Source organism: Carcharhinus amblyrhynchos, chromosome 7 (assembly GCF_965287045.1).
Source record: "Carcharhinus amblyrhynchos chromosome 7, sCarAmb.v2.hapA, whole genome shotgun sequence".
Taxonomy (NCBI): Eukaryota; Metazoa; Chordata; class Chondrichthyes; order Carcharhiniformes; family Carcharhinidae; genus Carcharhinus; species Carcharhinus amblyrhynchos.
This window is the reverse complement of record NC_137330.1, coordinates 7,591,445-7,612,403: the sequence shown is the minus strand read 5'-3', so window position 1 is coordinate 7,612,403 and position 20,959 is coordinate 7,591,445. Positions and strand designations below refer to the sequence as shown.

At 44.1% G+C, this 20,959-nt stretch overlaps 1 protein-coding gene across 1 annotated transcript in view; it reads right to left on the bottom strand.

Moving 5' to 3' along the window:
* The window catches only part of nid1a (nidogen 1a), a 98,667-nt gene that overhangs the window by 48,340 nt on the left and 29,368 nt on the right, over nt 1–20,959 (bottom strand). Inside the window, exons 8-10 of the mRNA XM_080191873.1 lie at nt 17,223–17,456; nt 3,375–3,518; nt 272–400 (exon numbers count right to left, since the gene is read on the bottom strand). Coding sequence (XP_080047999.1) covers nt 272–400; nt 3,375–3,518; nt 17,223–17,456 — 507 coding nt within the window. The remainder of the gene's footprint in view (nt 1–271; nt 401–3,374; nt 3,519–17,222; nt 17,457–20,959) is intronic.

Sequence of the window (20,959 nt, the reverse complement as noted above, 5' to 3'; positions counted from 1 at the left end):
GGAATTGGATAAATACTTGCAAAGGCAAGAGAAAACGCAGTGCTGTGGCAAATGAGGAGTGGGGTTAATTAAATAGCACAGACGCAATGTGCCGAATGGCCACCCTGGATGCTGTACAATTCTAGGTTCTTAATGCCTCATTTACAATTAAAATTGAACGGATTTATCGGTTCCACCGGATAATTTTTAAAAAAACCTATAAGCTTTTCCTAAGGAAATCCAGAAGCTGTAAAAGAGAAGGAAGACGTTGTACTAAAGAAGGAGAACTTACGCACACAGGTTCTTCCATCATCAGCAAACTGATAACCTGTGAAACACTCACATCGGAAAGTTCCTGGCTGATTGTTACACACAGCGTAATTCCCACAAATGGAGGGATTCTCTCTGCACTCATCGAGATCTGTAGAATAATAACAATGAAGGAGATTTACCCAGTGGAAACCAAGGAGTACACCCGTCCCTTCTTAACCGAGCAATAAATTAAAACAATAAATGTTTCCACACACTGATATTCCAGGCCTATCTACTGCAGTCAATTTATTTCTTGTCTTACTTAAAACCTTCAATCTTGATTCGTGAACTCTTCACAGCAACAACTTGCATTTCACAGAATCCTACAGTGCAGAAGGAGGCCATTCAGTTCATCGAGTCTGCACTGACCCACCCCAGGCCCAATCCCCACTGCATCATGCATTTACTTTAACTAATCCCCCTGACACTAAGAGGCAATTAATTTAACATGACCAATCCATCTAACCTGCACATCTTTGGACTGAGGGAGGAAACCGGAACACCTGGGGGAAACCTGCACAGATACGGGGAGAATGTGCCAACTTCACACAGACAGTCGGCCAAGCCGGGAATCGAACCCGGGTCCCTGGCACTGTGAGGCAGCAGTGCGAACCACCGTCCTTACATGTCGCCCTATTTCTACCAATAAGATGTTCCATGACGTCTCACAGGTTTGAATAACAAATAAAATTTGATACTGGGCTACCTAAGAAGATAGTGTGATAGCCAGATTACACATAGATTTTAAGAAGCATATTAAAAGGGAGAAATGGAGAGGCTTAAGGAAGGAACTCCTAAACTTATGGCCTAGGCAGTAGAAAACAGTGTTGCTGCTGATGTGATTAAAGTTGGGGAAGGGCAAGAGGCCAGAATTGCCTGGAGATTTCTTTTTGATCGTAAAGGTCCCATAAAACCACAGTTATGTAGAGTGAGTGTTAACTTATTCAGCAGGACAGACATCCATCTGTTGGGAGGTAAAATACAGAAACAGAGTTTTTATTTCACACTCCCCATCTCCATCCTGCTGAGTTCACCATCACAAATTCCATGGACTTGCAAACACATTTCAATCTCTAAATGGTTCATGTCTTACAAACAATAACATTTGGCACAGATTTGCATTGGAAAGAGAGCACAGATTACAAATTTGCTTTCAGAATTGCTGGAATTCAAATCTGTAAATTGGACACCACAAAAAAAGTGCATCTGAAATCATTGAAACATTTCAAAGCTTTATTTATTTATCAGTGTAACCACTGGGCTGACATTAATTCTGCAATGAAGTTACTGTGAAAATCCTCTGGTCGCCACACTCCAGCGCCTGTTCGGGTACGCTGAGGGAGGATTTAACACGGCCAACATACCTAACCAGCATATCCTTTGAACTGAGAGAGGAAGCTGGAGGAAACCCACATAGACACAGAGAGAAGATGCAGACTCCACACAAACAGTGACCCAAGCTGGGAATCGAACCCGGGTCCCAGGCGCTGTGAGGCAGCAGTGCTAAACCACTGTGCCACTCTTAATCACCACATGAGAAATGCTGAAACAAGTGATAGCTTGTACCTCTCCAGTGAAGGATTTCTCTGGCTACTCCAGACTAGGTATTGCTCCTCATCTCAACCACTCCCGTGTTCTGGCAGAATTAGTCACATAAGTAACAAGCACACCTCACATTTAACATTCCCGCTCTGTTCACACTTTGAAAACTAACAGTGTCACATCCACCCTTTGATTAGCTTCTTCTGTCACTTCCTTATCTTGCCTAATCCATAGAAAGCTTCCTTTCTGTATGTATGACAGCTTGATATGGCTCCTGCTCTGACAAAAACCATAAGAAACTACAAAGGGCCGTGAATGTAGCCCAGTCCATCACACAAACCAGCCTCCCATCCATTGATTCTGTCTACGCTTCCTGCTGCCTCGGAAAAGCAGCCAGCATAATCAAGGATCCCACTCTCCCACCCCCCGGGCATTCTCTCTTCCACCTTCTTCCATCAGGTAAAAGGTACAAAAGTCTGAGGTTACACACCAACGGACTCAAGAACAGCTTCTTCTCTGCTACCGTCAGACTTTTAAATAGACTGACCTTATGTTAAGTTGATCTTTCTCTACACCCTAGCTGTGACTGTAACACTACATTCTGCACCCTCTCCTTTCCTTCTCCCCTATGTACTCTATGAATGGTATGCTTTGTCTGTACAGTGAACAAGAAACAATATTTTTCACAAACCAAATCTCCTCCAAGTTTCTTCCTGCCCCAGCCCTGTACTCTCAATTCTCTCTAGCTTTTCCCTGGTCTTCTCTCCTGCCCTCTCTGAGTTTATCTTGTGTGTGAGACCCATTTCCTTCTCCCTTTACCTTATTGCCACTGAACAGCTGACCATCCAGCTTCCCTTCCTGGATCCCACGTTAGCTGATATTAATGGTTCTCTCTCTTCAGGTACCATCTCCTTCAAACCTGCCATCACCATTCTCTTCAAAAGAAAAAGCCTCAATCCTTGAATTCTCCACCCTTTCAAATTATTATCCCATTTCCATCCACCCTTCCCACTCCAAAGTGGGACAACAGCTCCCATATCATGCCATCCTTCCTGGAAGTCCGTGTTTGAGTACCTCCAATCAGGTTTCTACCCACTAATTTACCAAAGATTATCAAAAAACACGATTCACATTTCATGCGACCGTCACAGTGGCGGACGATTTCCCCCCCCCACCCCCCCAACTCCATCCTTCTCAATTCTTACCCATCGAGTCATAGCCAAAGAATCACCTGCAATGCTTTCTCTCCTTTCTCCTACAATGTCACTCCTGGAGTCCCCCACAAAGATCTTTCCTTGGCCACCACACACACCCCCCCCCCCGACTACTTCTCAACGACATGTAGCTTCTCAGTGATATTCTCATCCAAAAACAGTGTCAATTTGCACACACACACACACACACACACACACACACACACACACACACACACACACACACACACGACTCCAGGCTCGACCTAATTCTATCCAATTTCACCGCTAAGCTAAGGGCAGGATTTGGAAACAAGTTGTTGCCTGTTTCCCTAATTGCTTTCCTACCATAACAAGTCTGCCCGTCGCCATAAAAGCCAGCGGAGCATTCACAAGTGAAGCGATTCCCCTGCTCTGGACGGCACGCAGCGTTGGTGTCACATCCATGGGTTCCAGTGTAACATGGGTTCTGGTTCACCGAACTCGAATCATCTAGAAAACAGGAGAGAAGCAGAATTTTGTTTTAAATTTGCATTATATACATCCAAACACCACTCATCATTCTTCTGTAATAAAACAGAAAACGCTGGATAAATCCAGCAGATCTCTCAGAATTCCCCACACAGAAAGAGGCCATTCGGCCCATTGAGCCTGCACCAACATTAATCCCACCCAGGCCTTATCCCCGTAACCCCACATATTAACCCTGCTAACCCCCTGACACTCAGGGTCAATTTAACATGGGCAATCCACCCAACATCTTCTGCACCTGGAGGAAACCCACGCAGACACAGGGAGAACGTGCAGACTCCGCCAGTGACCCAAGGCCAGAATCAAACCCCAGCTCCGCTGAAACTGTGCAAAGCTACAAGATGTATCGAATGTTTCATTTACCAGGATTTGTGTGCTGCAATTAAGTAAATATTTTTCTCTGGTGCTGAAGAAATATGGTAGTCATTATCTTCTTGGAGATCCTCTCCACTTGGAGCTGGCAGTTGGTGGTGTCGATGGTAGTAAATATACCAGAGGTAAAAGCCTAAAAACGTATCAGTGATTCTGAAATCTTAGAAATCGGACTTGTGGCCAAGTCTCTTACTGGAAAATCTGAGTGTTTAAACTTGAATTTTAGACTAGCTTCAATTTGGCCACTGATAATTAAAAGGCATTAAGAGCCATATTCCTCTGGGGATCTTAATTCGAGAATTAATCAGTCAGCCTGATCACAATCTCTGTCCCCACCCCTTGGGTCCCATGAGACAACCAATTACGTATCTACGATAGAGCATTTCCACTGATTCTAGTTTTATTTTAGTGAGTGGCACGGCAGCACAGTGGTTATCGTCACAACGTCAGGGTCCCAGATTCAAGTCCTGCCTCAGGAGACTGTCTGTGTGGAGTCTACATGTTCTCCTTGTGTCTGCGTGGGTTTCCTCCCAAAGCCGTGCAGATTATATTGACTGGCCATGCTAAGTTGTCCCTCAGTGTCAGGGGGACTATCAGGCTAAATATGTGGGGTTATGGGGATGGGGCCTGGGTTGGGGTTGTTATTGATGCAGGCCCGATTGGCTGGATTGCCCCCTGCGCTGTAGGGATTCGATGAAAATCCAAGCACACTGATTCAATTGACTAATCCCTGTCAAATTTCTTTGTCGCTCTCTCAAAAAAGTCCAGTTAAATTGAGAAGACCACCTCTTCAAGGGCCCACATTGACAACCTTCTTTGATTTTATTTCTATCCAAACGACTCATGATCTGAACTTAAATAATGGTTCCCATTACTTTATCCACAACGCACATCAAACTCACTGGTCCGTAGCTTCCTGGGTCAGTAGCTCTGACAACGCAGCATTCCCTTAAAAGTGTACCGAGTTATCAGCTCAGATTTTAGCCCTAGTGCTGAAACTGGCTTGAACTCTAAAGCTTCTGAAACTAAGTCAAATTGGAACATACGGCATTTACTCACATAACGAACTGTAAGAAAATAACATTTTCAACATCTTGTTGGCTTATTTCCAATTAGCAATAATTGGTTTCGTCAAGTCAAACTCCATCAACATTCTTGCAGTCAAATGAAGCAGTTCTGATTTTTATACAGGTCGCTCAGAATTTACACAGCTAAGTAAAACACTGCGATCAGCTACCCTAATCACAGCTTCAGCAGCGCTGAACCATATTGCTGCAAGTTAGGCAACACTCAAGATTCTTGACATATCTGCTGTCAACACACATGCCTCAGTTATGAAATCTGTTCTGGCTTTGCACTGAAGTATTTATCCACATTGCAAAATGTTAACTTTTAAGTTGCTCCAGTTCAGAATCCTGCCATTTCCTAGGATCGGGAAGCTCAGGAGGTGGTCATTTGGCCATCACGATAATCCCACCTCTTTGAAAAAGCCATCCAGTTCACCCCATTTTCCTACAGACTTTTCCTTTTCAAGTATTTGCCCATTTCCATTTGTGAAAGTTACAACTGAATATGCTTCCACTACCCTTTCGTGCAGTGCGTGGAAAATGCAATGGTTAGCAACGCTGCCTCACAGTGCCAGGTACGTGGGTTCGATTCCCAGCATGGGTCACTGTCTGTGCGGAGTCTGCACATTCTCTGCGTGTCTGCATGGGTTTCCTCCGAGTGCTCCGGTTTCCTCCCACAGTCCGAAAGACGTGCTGGTTAGGTGCATTGGCCATGCTAAATTCTCCCTAGGTGCCGGAGTGTGGCAACTCGGGGATTTTCATACTAACTTCATTGCAGTGTTAATGTAAGCCAACTTGTGACTAATAAATAAAGTTCAACTTTAAATGATAACTCCCTAAAAAAAAATCAAACCTCTGATTTTTTTTTTTGACAATTGTCTTAAATCTGCTAACTGTGAAATCAGCCTTTCCGTCAATAAAAGTGATTACTTATTTACTCCACGACTGAGAATTCCGAGCAGCTATCAAATCCTCCCTTGCCTTCTCTGCTCCAAGTAGAAGGAGTCCACCTCATCTAGTCTCTTCACTCAAGTGCATTCCCTCAACCCTGGTACTATTCTAGTAAATCTTCTCTGCATGGTACTCAAGACCTTGACATCCTCCCTAAATTGCAGAGCCCACAATGGGATGCAAGCTGGGGCAGAGCCGGTGTCTTATACATTTTAGCACAACATTCTTGTTCTGTAATCTCACCGTTACAGGCGCAGATTATTACGAGATCAACCTCGGCAAAATGGTCAATTTCTATAGTTGTTCCGTGACCTATACACACACAAACAGCACCCGAAACTGGGCAGTAATTCACGCCTCCCGGTTGGCTGTCCAAGAGGCCACTGGGTTGGCAGTGTCTGCAACACCAGCTTAAGTCCAACAGGTTTATTTGGTAGCAAAAGCCACTAGCTTTCGCAGCTCCTTCATCAAGTAAGTGCTGGTGAAGGAGCAGCACTCTGCAAGCTGGTGGCTTTTGCTACCAAATAAACCTGTTACCTAGTAAACCTGTTGGACTTTAACCTGGTGCTGCGAGACTTCTTTCTGCGTTTACCCCAGTCCAACGCCGGCATCTCCACATAACGTCTGCAACCACATCTAGCATCAATCCAAGAGAATTAAGGTTGGAAGATTTGCCAATTCTGCCCCACAAGTGCCTGTTCCATTAATACTTCCATTACCCACTGGTGGACAGGAGGCTCAGCTATTGATAGCAGTGGAGATACTGGCGTTGGCCTGGGTTGTTTGGAATCACGAGCTTTCGGAGTACTGCTCCTTCATCAGGCGAGTGGAGAGGTAGGTTTCACAAACGCAGCGTATATAGCCAAAGACGCAATTGCAAAATAATGGTGGGAATATACATACATAGAACATAGAACAGTACAGCACAGTGCAGGCCCTTCGGCCTTCAAATGTTGTGCTGAGCTACGTCCAAACCCAAGATCAAGCTATCCCACTCCCTATCATTCTGGTAAATACAACACAGTAATCAAAATTATAGCTTTAAATGCAAATTTTGTTGCACAGGCTCCTTATCCGATTAGAAACATAGAAAATAGGAGCAGGAGGAGACCATTATCTTGCAATTGTGCCTTTGTCTATATATGCCGTGTTTGTGAAACCTACCTCTCCACTCACCTGATGTTAGGGTGGCACAGTGGTTAGCAGGGATCCTGGGTTTGATTCCCAGCTTGGGTCACTGTCTGTGTGGAGTCTGCACATTGTCCCCGTGTCTGCGTGGGTTTCCTCCACAGTCTGAAAGACGTGCTGGTTAGGTGCATTGGCCGTGCTAAATTTTCCCTCAGGAGAGCAGATGCCAGAATGTGGCGACTAAGGGATTTTCACAGCGCATTCATTGCGGTGTTAACGTAAGCCTATGGGTGACACAAATAAGTAAACTTCAACTTTAAAAAGAAGCAGCTGTGCTCCAAAAGCTCGTGATTTCAAATAAACCTGTGAGACTTTAATGTGATAGCAGCCCTGACAACGACTGGAATTAGAATCAGTGTTGCTGAGATACTGATTGCAATCAGTACAATCTGATGCAATCTTGTTCAAGCTCAGAAACTTCAAACTTGACATTCAGGTGAATCGGACAGAGAAAAATTGAGGACAGAACTGTAAGGCGATTTCAGACAAGTCTTCAGCTTTCTAATTTGTTGAAACAGCTTCCCTTCCCAACATGTGAATGAAGCAGCAACTCAAGAAATACCTGTGGGCTCTCCATAAGTAATTGGGCTGCTCTGCTGCATTTAATTTCCTCCCCTGTAATTTACTAGAGTAACCAGAATTGTGAGCTAATTGTTCTCAACAATGCTCTGTGCCTTTTTTAAGGAAAAGCTTCCTTTCCCTCAATTACCATGACGAGAAAAGCCGTTTTCCCTCGGGGCAACTTTGCAGGAAATCCCACACTGGGCCCCTTAATGACTCAAAACCAACAAATGCCTCTTACAAAGTTTATATGCTGGGTAGGAAACGTGCTGTGGGATAAGAAAAGGCTGTTCAATGGATGCAAACTGAACTCGTCTAGCGCAGATGCAAAGCCCGCTGAGGCCACAGTTCCTGGAACAGGAGACAAAACAGCATCTTGTACGAGTCAATCAAACGGAAATATATAATAGGGTAATTTAAATTTTAGCTTGAAATGTAAATGTTGCTGCACATTCAGGTTCCTTATCCTATTAAAGAACAATGGGCTTATAGCTCACTTTTCACAAGTCCAGGACATGCCAGATGCAGCCAACTAAGTCAATGTGGACACTGTTGTAATGTCAAAAACATGGCAGCTAATTTTCACACAGCAAGCTCCCACAAACAGCAATGCCACAATACGTTTTGCTGATATTGGTCGCAGGATAAATGTTGGCCAGAACTCCATGGAGAACTTCCCTACTCTTCTTCAAAATGGTGCTTTTGGATTAATTTCATTCCTCAACAGGTGCAAACAGAGCCCAGTTTCAACACCTCATTCAAAATGCAGCTCCAAGGGAGCCACGCTCCCTCATGTACTGCTCAGGGAGGGTCAGCCTGGATTTTGTGCTCATTGTAAAATCCCTACAGGACAAGAGGCCATTTGGCCCATCAAGGCTGCACTGACAACAATCCCACCAAAGTAACAATTTTGACAACTCTGATGAAGGGGAGAAGGGGCAAACCCCGAAGCTTGTGAGTTTACTATCAAATAAATTGGTTGGACTTTAACCTGGTGTTGTGAGACGTCTTACTGTGTTTACCCCAGTCCAACGCCAGCCTCTGCACATCAAACCAGAAGCAATACAGCACACAACTGAGATGGAGCCACCTTAACAAACACACCTAACAGTTCTAACAATAGGAATTTGCAACACTTTGAATATTCAGTGTACTGTCCTCTACAACTGAATAATTCAAGTTCCAGCTTCGACCAAGTGGGTTAATGTGTGGAAATAAAGGGGCATTTTTGAAATAGTTTTGAGTTTGCCATTATTCTTGAACAAGTATGAGGATCAGATTAGTGGGAGGAATACACCAAATCTACATGATAACTATAACACTTAGAACGAGTCACATTGCCGATTTCCATTTTAAACAAAAACACACCAGGATACTCTCAGCTTCTACACTGCTGGCTATTGCTTTGATATCTGCAAATGAGGTTCACCAATCTCAAAGAAGTTAAATAGAAAGCTGCACAATTTCCGACCAAACGCCCAAGGCAGTTTTAAAGTTTTTAAAAGTATAGTTGGTATATCACTAATAAGATCAAATTAACTTACATGGAGTAGAACCTTTCACAACTTCAGGACATTCCGAAGTGCTTTACTGTCAATGACGTACCTCTGAAGTATAATTACTGTAGGACATAAGAGCCTTCGCAAACCATTCAGCCCATCAAGCCTCTCCCCTATTCAACATGATCATGCACTTCAGTGCCTTTTCCCCACACTATCCTCTTTTCCCCTTATGTCACTGGCATTTAGAGTCTCTACTTTAAACATACTCAAGGCATGAGCTTCCACTGTCCTTTGGCATTGAGAACTCAGAAGATTCACAACCCTCTGAGTAAAAAGAAAATTCTCCACATCTCAGTCCTAAGTGACTTCCCCTTTGTTTTGAAATTGTGTCCCCTGCTTCTGGACATTTCACCTGCATCTATCCTGTCTATTCCTTTCGATATTGTGAAGGATTCAATGAGATCACTGGTCATTCTTTGAAACTAATAGGGAATACATTCCCAGTTTCCCTTTCCAGGAACAAGTCTGATGAACCTTTACTGTACTCTCTCTATGCCAATAATATCCTTCCTAAAGTAAGGGGACCAAACTGCTCGCAGTGCTCCAGGTGCAGCCTAACTAAGGTTCCATACAACTAAACAAGACATCATTACTCCTGCACTCAATCCTCTTGCAATCAAGGCCAACATAAAGGCCTTTCTAATTGCCTGCTGCAGCTGCATGTTAGCCTTCACTAACTTACTCACAAGAACACAAGTGGTACAGTGATTAGCACTGCTGCCTCACAGCGCCAGTGACCCCGGTTCAATTCTGGCATTGGGTGACTGTTCGTGTGGAGCTTGCACATTCTCTCTGTATCTGCATGGGTTTCCTCCCGAGCTCCACTTTCCTCCCATAGTCCAAAGATGTGCAGGTGGATTGGCCGCGCTAATCTGTTCAATAGCATCCAAAGACATGCAGATTAGGTGGAATGGCCATACTAAATTGCACCCTTAGTATTCAAAGATGTGTAGGTTAGCCATGGTAAATGCATGGGGTTACGGGGATAGAGCAGAGGGGAGGGACTGCATGGGACGCCTTTTTGGAGAGTCAGTGCAGATTTGATGGGCCAAATGGCCTCTTTCTGCACTGGAAGGATTCTATGACCTAATGTCAACAACAACATTTTAATATCTCGCCACTGCATCTACAAGGCACAAGACAGAAGTGTGATTATACTCTCCACTTGCCTGGATGGGTGCAGCTCCAACAACACTCAAGTAGCTTGACACCATCTAGGACAAAGCAGCCTGCTTGATTGGCACCACATCTACAAACATCCACTACCAATGCTCAGTACCAGCAGCATGTACTATCTATAAGATGCACTGTAGCAATTCACCAAATCCTTAGACGTTACCTTCCAAACCCACATACACTTCCATCAGAAGGACAAGGGCAATAGATACTTAGGAACACCACCACCTGCATGCTCCCCTCCAAGCCACTCACCATCCTGACTTGGAAATATATCGCCATTCTTTCACAGTCGCTGGGTCAAAATCCGAGAATTCCCTGCCTAATGACAGTGTGGGTCAACAGCACATGGACTGCAGTGATTCAAGAAGGCAGCTCACCACCACCTTCTCAAGGGCAACTAGGGATGGGCAATAAATGCTGACCAGCCAGCAATGCCCATGTTCCATGAATGAATAAAAAAATTGAGGAAATACTCGGCACTTGTTCCTCCTACCATATTATATTACCTCACATTATATTGCATCTGCCATGTTCTTGTCCACTCAATATGTCTATCCAAACCTTCTTGAAGTTACTTTGCATCTTCTTCACAACATATCCCCATAATCTCATGTATTTATCTGCTAATCCTCCTGACACGAAGGGGCAATTGAGCATGGCCAATCCACCTAACCTGCACATCTAGCTCCATTATCTCTTTCAATACTCTGGGGTGTAGATCATCAGATCCGTTAGGTTCCATTAATTTTTCCAATACAACTTTCTTCCTAATACAAATTTTCTTCAATTCCTCATTCTTCCTTGTCCCTTGGATCTCTAATTTGAGAGATTTCTTGGATGGGATTTTCTAGCCGTGTTCACCCCAAAACTGGAAAGTCCCGCCTGAGGTCAATGGACCTTTCCATGGTTTACCTCTCACCCACTCTGATTCCCGTGGCAGGCGAACGGGAAAACTCGGCCCCTTGCATTCACTCAGTGAAGACAGACACAAAGTAGTGATTTAGCTTCTCCGCCATTTCTCTATTCCCCATTCTGAATTCTCCTGACTCTGCCACGATCTCCATAGAATCCCCTACAGTTGCAGAAAGAGGCCATTAGCCAAACCCTTTTTCCATATCTACAGAAGCTGCTAAAGTCAATTTTTAATGTTTTTGCTAGTTTACATTCACCCTATTCTCTCTTCCTTTAACAATTCCCCGCTCCTCCTTTGTTGTATTTTAAATTCCACCCTCTGGTTTACTCCTATTTCTGGCAATTTTTATAGGCATTTTCCTTTTCAATCCTATAAAATCCTTAACTGAAGAAGTCATTTGGATTCAAAACATTAACTCCGTTTTTCTCTCTCATGCCAGACCTGCTGAGTTTTTCCAGCATTATTTGTTTTATTTCAGATTTCCAGCATCTGTAGTATGTTGTCTTTTGCTAGCATTAGATTAGGGTGGGGGTGGCGGAGAAGTCGGGAGGGTGGGGGATAGGTGGGGGGCACAGTAGGAAAGTCCACAACGCCAGGCTAAAGTCCAACAGGTTTATTTGGAATTATGAGCTTTCGGAACGCTGTTCCCTCCTCAGGTGAGTTATCACCGGGAGTATAGGAGGCTGAGGGGTGATCTTATTGTGGTCTATAAAATAATGAGGGGCACAGATCAGCTAGATAGTCAATATCTTTTCCTAAAGGTAGGGGAGTCTAAAACTAGAGGGCATAGGTTTAAGGTGAGAGGCAAGAGATACAAAAGGGTCCAGAGGGGCAATTTTTCTCACACAGAGGTTGGTGAACAAGCATTTAGATAGTTACATGGGGTAAGAGGGGTATAGAAGGATATGGGCCAAATGTGAGCAATTGGGACTAGCTTAGTGATGAAAACAGGGTACCATGGACAACTTGGGCTGACGGGCCTGTTTCCATGCTGTAAAGCTCTATGATTCTATGACCATCTTGTTGTTTGAAACATATTTATATTAGAACCTGTAGTGGTTGAACAAAAGTCCTCACATAGGAACATAGGAATAAGGAGCAGAAGTGGGCAAATTCAGCCCTTTGAGCCTGCTCCGCCATCCAATCAGATCATGGCTGATCTCTCCCTGGTCCCAAATCCACCTCCCCACCTGCTCACCCTTTTTTGTTTAAGATCAGAAATATATCCATCTCCTTCTGAAACTATTCAACGATTTAGACTCTACCGCACTATGGGGCAGCGAGTTCCACAAGTTCACCACCCTCTGCGAGAAATAGCTCCTCCTCATCTCAGTTTCAAATCTAATGCCTCTCAACCTATACCTGTGACCTCTTGATCTAGACTGCCCCATGGTCTACATTTACTTACTTAATCCCTTTTAAAATTTTACGTACCTCGATCAGATCCCCTCTCATCTTTCTAAACTCCAGTGAGTACAAGCCCAAACTGTTTAATCTGTATTCATACGTCAACACTTCCATCCCCAGAATCAAGCTAGTGAACCTACTTGTTCAAAGCAAGACAAATGCTCAGATGACAATATGAAGCACCGACACAGCCTTCAGCATGAGCCAGCGCACACCCACGAGTGCAACGCATTCCACTGACATGTCCCCAGGAATGTAAACTACTCACGAGCTCCAGGAGTAATTGGTGCGTTAGTTTGGGGTCAGAGAGAGGGTGGCTGCAGAATGTTTCATTTTTAAGCATCAGTTATCTAAACATCTCCAACAAACATCCAAACTGATCTAATTGACATTTGTGGAAGTCTACAAACAAATTTACAGAGGCCAAGTTTTTACTCAGTACACGGTGACATTGAATGAAAGAATAAATATTGATGTGAACAACATGTACGTTTTGGCTGTAGTATATACATGATCTGGCAGCACAAGAGTCTATTCAGCCCATCTGATCCAAACTGGTGTTGGGGCACTATGCGAGAATCCTTTCCACCTTACATCTCACCCTGGCAACATTCTTCTATTCTCTTCTCCTTCATTACTTAACCATCTTGAATACATCTCAATGATTTGCCTTAACTGCTCCCATTGTAATGAGTTACTTAAATCACTTTCTGTAAGAGGTTTCTCCTGAATTTGTTATTGGAATATAGAGACTCTGTTGGTTTTAAATCACTCTGAAATGGAAACATCCTCTCCATGTCTACTCAAACCCTTCCATAATTTTAAAGACCTTTGTTTGGATGCTCCCAGCCTTCTTTTTTCTGGCCTAATACTAATCTGAAAATGCCCAATCTTGTTTGATCTCGGAAACTGAACAGACTCAGGCTGAATAGTACTTGGCTGGGAGACTGCTAGGGAATACTAGGTGCAGTTGAGTTTGGGCAGCACAGTGGTTAGCACTACTGCCTCATGGACCTAGGTTCAATTCCTGGCTTGGGTTACTGTCTGCATGGAGTTTGCACATTCTTCTTGCGTCTGCGTGACTTTCTTCTAGGTGCTCTGGCTTCCTCCCACAGTCCAAAGATGTGTGGGATAGGTTGATTGACCATGCTCAATCGCTTCTTAGTGTCAGGGGAATTAGCAGGGTAAATATGTGGGGCTAACAAGGATAGGGGCTGGATAGGGTTGTGGTCAGTGCAGACTCAGTGGGCCAAATGATCTCCATCTGCACTGTAGGGATTCTATAAATAAAAGAGCCCCAGTCTATTCAGTTATAACCTTACAAGTTCTGAAATCATTGCTGCAAGTTATTTTTCACTTTCTTCAATCCTTCTACATTCTTTTTATAATGGGCAAAGACTGGAACAGCGCCCAGTTCTCCAAGAAGAGGTAATCCGAGCAAGTACTTCTCCAGAAAATAGAGAGGGGATAAACAAAAATGCTTCAAATAGGAGTAGAAATACAATGAGTTTTTAAGAATTAACATGTGGACCCATCTTGAAACCCATACGCCAAGTTACAACCTGTTTTCAAGGCTGGAAAGCCATTGCCAGAACACAACATTTTTCTAACAACAGAGTACTTGCTAGAATTCCTTGTTGGCTGATGCAAGCGACCTGGAGGAACACTCCCCAACTAGATTTATGCATTCACCAACTTCCCCACTGATGTTTAGGGATTTATGGCTCGCCTAGAACAGACGGGGCCATGAAAATATCCTTGCCAGTTTAGTGTTTACAATGAAATATTTCAATTTCACATGAAGCTGGAATATATTCAAAAATACTTATTCTGGATGGGTGCATTCAAAAGCAGCAGGTGATTAAATATCTGGACTTCCACACAGACTCCAGAATTGCTTCCCTTGGGTCACACACGCCATTTTGGAGTTGGCACCCTGCTTCAATTCTCCACATGATTAAAGATATTGATCAGAGCTGTGCTGCTGAAGTCCTCATCTGTGCCACGGCCACCTCCATATTCAATTATTCCAACGCTCCCCTCACCAGCCTCCTCCTCCCGATCCTCTACACCAACCCACGCATCCTCTGTACAGTTCAGCTTATCAGAAACTCCACTGCCTGTACCCCAGCTTGCACCTACACAGTCATCCATTGCCCTTGCACTTGGTGCGGTACAGGCCTAATCTGCATTCCCTCAAGTCCGAGAGATGCAGACTTCAAGGGACAAGTTGGACAGCTGGTTTAACTATTTGCACCACCAGGTCTAATAAGACCACTTAAAACACTAGAAGGTCCTGCTTTTGTTTGCTAAAACTGCTGACTATTCCAGAATCATCTTGGAATGCAAAGATAACCCTTCTTTTCTCCATTGATTTGATTTATTATTGTCACATATATTAGATATAGTGAAAAGTATTGTTTCTTGCACACTATACGAATAAAGCACACTGTTCATAGAGGAGGAAAGGAGAGAGAGTGCAGATTGTAGTGTTAAGCAATAGCTAGGGTGTAGAGAGAGATCAATTTAGTGCAAGATCAGTCCATTCAAAAGTCTGATGGCAGCAGGGAAGAAGCTGTTTTTGAGTCGGTTGGTACGTGTCCTCAGACTTCTGTATTTTTTTCCCCGACAGAAGAAGATGGAATGGAAAATGTCCAGGGTGCACGGAGTCTTTAATTATGCTCGCTACTTTTCCGAGGCAGTGGGAAGTGTAGACAGAGTCAATGGATGGGAGGCTGGTTTAAGTGATTGGGAGGCTGGTTTGAGTGATGCAAATGGTCTTCTCCGTTCCCTCCACTTTCACCTCCAGCAAGAGATGCAAGGAGTTCCGAATTCTTTCTCACCAACATCAATTCAATTGAATCGCTGTGTCTGCCATGACCCTCCCTCCCACTTGCTCACCTGTCAGACTTACTTTAAATGCACCCCCTCCCGACCTAGCACTGAGCTAATCTTTCTCCAGTTTCTGCTCATGCCTTCGGTTCATCATTCCTAGGAAGCCCATACCTCCGGCTCCCTTGACCCTATTCCCACTAATACCCCTCTTGGTCCCCACGTTCAGCAGACAGTCCCAGTCCACTGAGTCTCTGGTTTATGAGAAGAGACTGAATAGACTGGGGCTATACTCGTTGGAATTCAGAAGAATGAGGGGAGATCTTATAGACACATATAAAATTATGAATGCAATAGATAAGATAGAAGGAGGGAAGTTGTTTTCACTGGCTGGTGAAATTAGAACTAGGGGCCATGGCCTCAAAATAAGGGGGAACAGATTTAGGACTGAGTTGAGGAATTTTTTCACCCAAAGGGTTGTGAATCCGTGGAATTCCCTGCCCAGTGAAACAGTTGAGGATACCTCATTGAATGTTTTTAAGGCAAGGAAAGATAAATTTTTGAACAGTAAAGGAATTAAGGGTTATGGTGAACGGACAGCTAAGTGGAGCTGAGACCACGATAAGATCAGCCATGGTCTTATTGAATGGCAGAGCAGGCTCAAGGGGCCAGATAGCCTAGTCCTGCTCCTACTGTTAACTCTCTCTTCAGGTGCTAGCTCGCTCTCTTTTCAAATCTGCCTTCATTAAACCTCATCAGTGGTTTTACTGGCAATGCTCACACTGGAATATTGAGCAAGACTAGATCTGATGCCATTCAAGGGTCAATAGTTAAAATACTCATGGCCTAGACTCAGTCTTGAAGAGAGTAACTGGTGCCTTAGGAATGCAATCCAAGTGATTCATAGTCTTCAGGAATGGAGAAGCCAGGACTACCAGACATATTTTAATAGCCTATGGTGCACATCAACAGAGCCTGCTGACTTTTCCACCTCATATCCAGCTAATTGTTTAACATGTTTGAGAGGGAGGCATTATAACCTGAGCAGATTGGCCTGTTTTTGTGCTGTATGTTCTTTGGATGAGAAACATTTCTCTGGATGTCTCTAATGGAGCAGACAGTCAAGATAATAAGACATTTATAAAGTATCGATTGAGTGAAACAACTCAACTCCATTGTTGTAAACCCAGAAAATAATCTCAACCCATTCAGCCCTTGGTGGCACGATGGGAGAGTGGTTAACACTGCTGCCTCACTGCGCCAGGGACCCGGGTCCGATTCCCGGTTTGGGTCACTGCCTGTGTGGAGTTTGCACGTTCTCCCCGTATCTGTGTGGATTTCCTCTGGGTGCTCTGGTTTCCTCCCACAGTCCAAAGATGTGCAGGTTAGATGCACTGGCCATGTTAAATTGCCCCTTAGTGTCCCGGGATGCGTAGTTAGAGGGATTAGTGGGATAAATATGTTGGGATTACGGGGATAGAGCCTGAGTGGGAATGTGATCGGTGCAGACTCAATGGGCTGAATGGTCTCCTTCTCCACCACAGGGTTTCTATGAAAGGCAAAATATTCCATCATAAACACAATACAGCCCTTTGTCATCATGTGTCGTTTGGGTAAAGATTACAGACATTACCTTGAACTGGTCCAATCTTGTTGCTCATTGCATATCGGAGTATCTGCTCATTGTTATCATACAGGACGAACGTGCGATCTACAGACAGCTGCTGAGTGGAGGGTACCGACCGCGCGTCGTCGTCATGGATACAGCCCCGGAAGCTGATGGTCTGCTTCAACTGGAAGGAATAGCTCCGCGAGGTTCCGCCAGGAAATTCGACCGTGTACTGTATGTTTGAAGAGGACTTGATTGCTGAAGGAAGGGGAAAAAAACAAAGCCTGTCACTCTCGGCGTTCAGGAATGAGATACCTTGCTAATTAACTTATTAGCCATGGCGGAGCAGAGTCGATGGGCTGAATGGACTAAGTCTGCTTCTATATCTTATGATCTTAATATAAAATAATTAGAATTTGTATATTGCCTTTCACAACTCATCTAAAGTGTTCTGCAGTCAATAAAACGCGCCCCCCCCCCACCCCGCAATCCAACACCTATTCACCAGTCTTCCCATCCCAAAAGTGCATCAATACATACACAGCAAGATCCCACAATGGGCTCAAATGACCCAAATGATTACTTTTATTTGAGGTATGAATATTGGCCGGAAAAGCTCCTCTGCCACTCTTCCAATCCTTACATTCCCCTGAGGGGCAGATGGGGTCACAGTGAAAGGCTGTATCATTAATGGTGTACCATTTCCCCATTACTGCACTGGCTGCATCGGCCTGGGCCATGCAACCCTCCGGACTGAGGCTTGAACTCAGGAGTTAGATTCCTACCCTCGGACATATGGCAGACACGGGCAATAGCTACATGAAGTGATGCACCCATGTACAAGTTTGCACGTGTAGAGCTCCCTCATGTGCTGGTAGCTTCTTTTTTTCCGAATCCAATGTTATTAGGACCAAGTCCCTGGATAACCTTTTCCCTTCGCGATCCACGATTTATGCGTACTAGAATGTTATTCACTCACACGCAAAATCTGGCCCATGACACCCCACCCACCACCTTGAACATCCACTCCACTGGTACACCCTGTCTGTACAAGACACACTACAACAGTTGTCAAGGCCTTTGTGACAGCACCTCAAACACCTGCAACTTCCAATACCGAGAAGGAGAAGCAAATACATGGGACTGTCACTTGCGAGTTCATCTCCCGGTGAACACAACCATCCTGACTTGGAAATATGTTGCCGTTCCTTTAGCATTGGTCCTGGAAAACCTTGCCTAGGCGCATGGTGGGTGCACCTACACCACACAAATCACAACAGTTTAAAGTGGCTGCTCACCACCACGTCAGGATTTAACGATGTACAATTGCATTGTCAGTAATATCCACATCCCCAGAATTTTTATTTAAATAAATGTAGCACCCCCATCTATCAACCCATCTGATCAGCTGGAGAGCGAACATGGACCTGGGCCTGTATCGCTCACTTACTCAGTGACCTACCCAGCAAGAAAACAAGTTTAAAGTTTATTTATTAGTGTCACAAGTAGACTTACATTAACACTGCGATGAAGCTACAGTGAAAAGGGATGGGCAATAAATGCTGGTCTTGCTAGCAACACCTATAGTTTTTTTGAAAACTGGATGTCACTGGAGTGAGGGCATTCCCAGCTGGAGTCATATTCCAGCAAAGGATCTTTCAGGGAAGGAAAATGGAGACAAGTTGTGAAAAAAAAATTAAAATAACAAGTAACACAGGATCCAAATTTCAGAAAGAAAATCAAATGACAGCTCAAGTTAGTGTCACAAGTGGGTTTACATTAACACTGCAATGAAGTTACTGTGAAAATCCCCTGGTCGCCAGACTCTGGAGCCTGTTCGGGTACACTGAGGGAGAATTTAACATAGCCAATCCACCCTAACCAGCACATCTTTCAGACTGTGGGAGGAGACCGGAGCACTGGGAGGAAACCCATGCAGACACGGGGAGAACGTGCAGACTTTGCACAGTCAGTGACTCAAGCTGGGAATCAAACCCAGGTCCTGGTGCTGTGAGGCAACAGCGCTAACCACAGTGCTATGTTAATGTTGCAGGAGTATTACACTGAGAGGCTGTTCACAACATCACTTGGGAAACTCTTTGAATTTCCCCAGGAATTTATATAAAATCAATGCAACATTTCAATTATCTATTTTTTAAACTACAAAAAGTTACACAAGTAGTTCTGGGCGCTATTAACCCAGTGTTGGGTCAGGAAATGTCAGAACCCATCCAAGGCTTTGCTTTCTTTTTGGACTTGGGGGGAGGGGAAAGAAACGCCACCCTTCCACACCCATCAAGAGGTCAACTGTGCCCTACAGCAAGAGTGGGTCTCTTCAGAGGCACAGAACAGAGTGCACCCACATTGTCCTCCGTCACAAAGAGACTGCATTTAGGATAATTAAAGCAGTCGATATTATGGTGGGGGCAGAAAAGATCAGAACAAAAGGAGCGTAACCATAAAATTAGAAATAGGCTATCACGGGGTGATGTCGGGAAACATTCAGGAGAGCTATGATGAAAGAATATAACATCAGGAAGCAAAACAAGGTGAAAAATATAAGAAATGCTTCAGCAACATATGTTTTGTGAACCATAACCATTGTTTAGGAAGCAAATGTTTGTTAGCGAAAAGGAAGCTAGTCTGTTGACTGTACCAACTCTCTGAAAGAGCCATTGAATGGGTCCCACTTCCTGCATTTTCCCCAAAGTCCTGCAAGTTGCTCCTTTTCAAGCTGATATTCACAGAAGTAATGTTGCTATTATAACGCCCATGCTTGCAGTTTTCCCACACCCAATGCAAATCAAACAGGATTTTCCTCATTTAGACAAAGTTGACTTGGAGATTTTTCTGCAATATTTTTGCAACTAAGAAACCGCCAAAGAAATTTTTAATAAAAAAAATCACACAACATTTTTCGTAAACCGCCACTGTCAATTTATCAGCTCACAGCAATGTCTTGGAAATTAATACTTAATTCCGAGAGGGCCAGCAAGCTCGTGCACATCAGGATCACGCATTATCCAAAATTGGTATCAGGCCCTGTGGTAATAATGGAAGCAAGCTGTCAGCATCAGTTGTCCCTGCCAGTCCTCCCAGAATGAAGGTTTAGAATTAGAGCCTTACTGACGGGCACTGGGAGGTAGGCTATCAGAGATGGTTGCAGGAGTGACTCAGCTGGGGGCCACAGTGATACTTGGAGAAGTACTCCTGCACTCCCCAACTCCGCAGAAATGAATGGAAGACCTTCACCATATCTCCAGCAGCCTCCAGCCGACACAGAACTGGAGGAGAGAAAAGGATAGGTTCTGATTTCAGAAGTGACTCTTCTGCAAAACTGAAGTTGATTAAAAAATTTTTATTAATTCATGGGCGTCACTGGCTGGCCGGCATTTATTGCCCACCCCTAGTTGCCCTTGGAGGGCAGCGGAGAGTCAACCACATTGCTGTGGTTCTGGAGTCACATGTAGGCCAGACCGGGTAAGGACGACAGATTTCCTTCCCTAAAGGACATTAGCGAGCCAGATGGATTTTCTGACAATCAACAATGGTTTCATGGCCATCAGCAGATTCTTAATTGCAGATATTTTTAATTCTTAATTCCAGATTTTTTTTTATTGAATTCAAATTCCACCATTTGCTGTGGCGGGATTCGAACCCGGGTCCCCAGAGCATTAGCCAAGTTTCTGGATTAACAGTCTAGATAATACCACTAGAACATTGCTCTCCCGACATGTTGAGTTTTCTTTTTGCTGATTTCA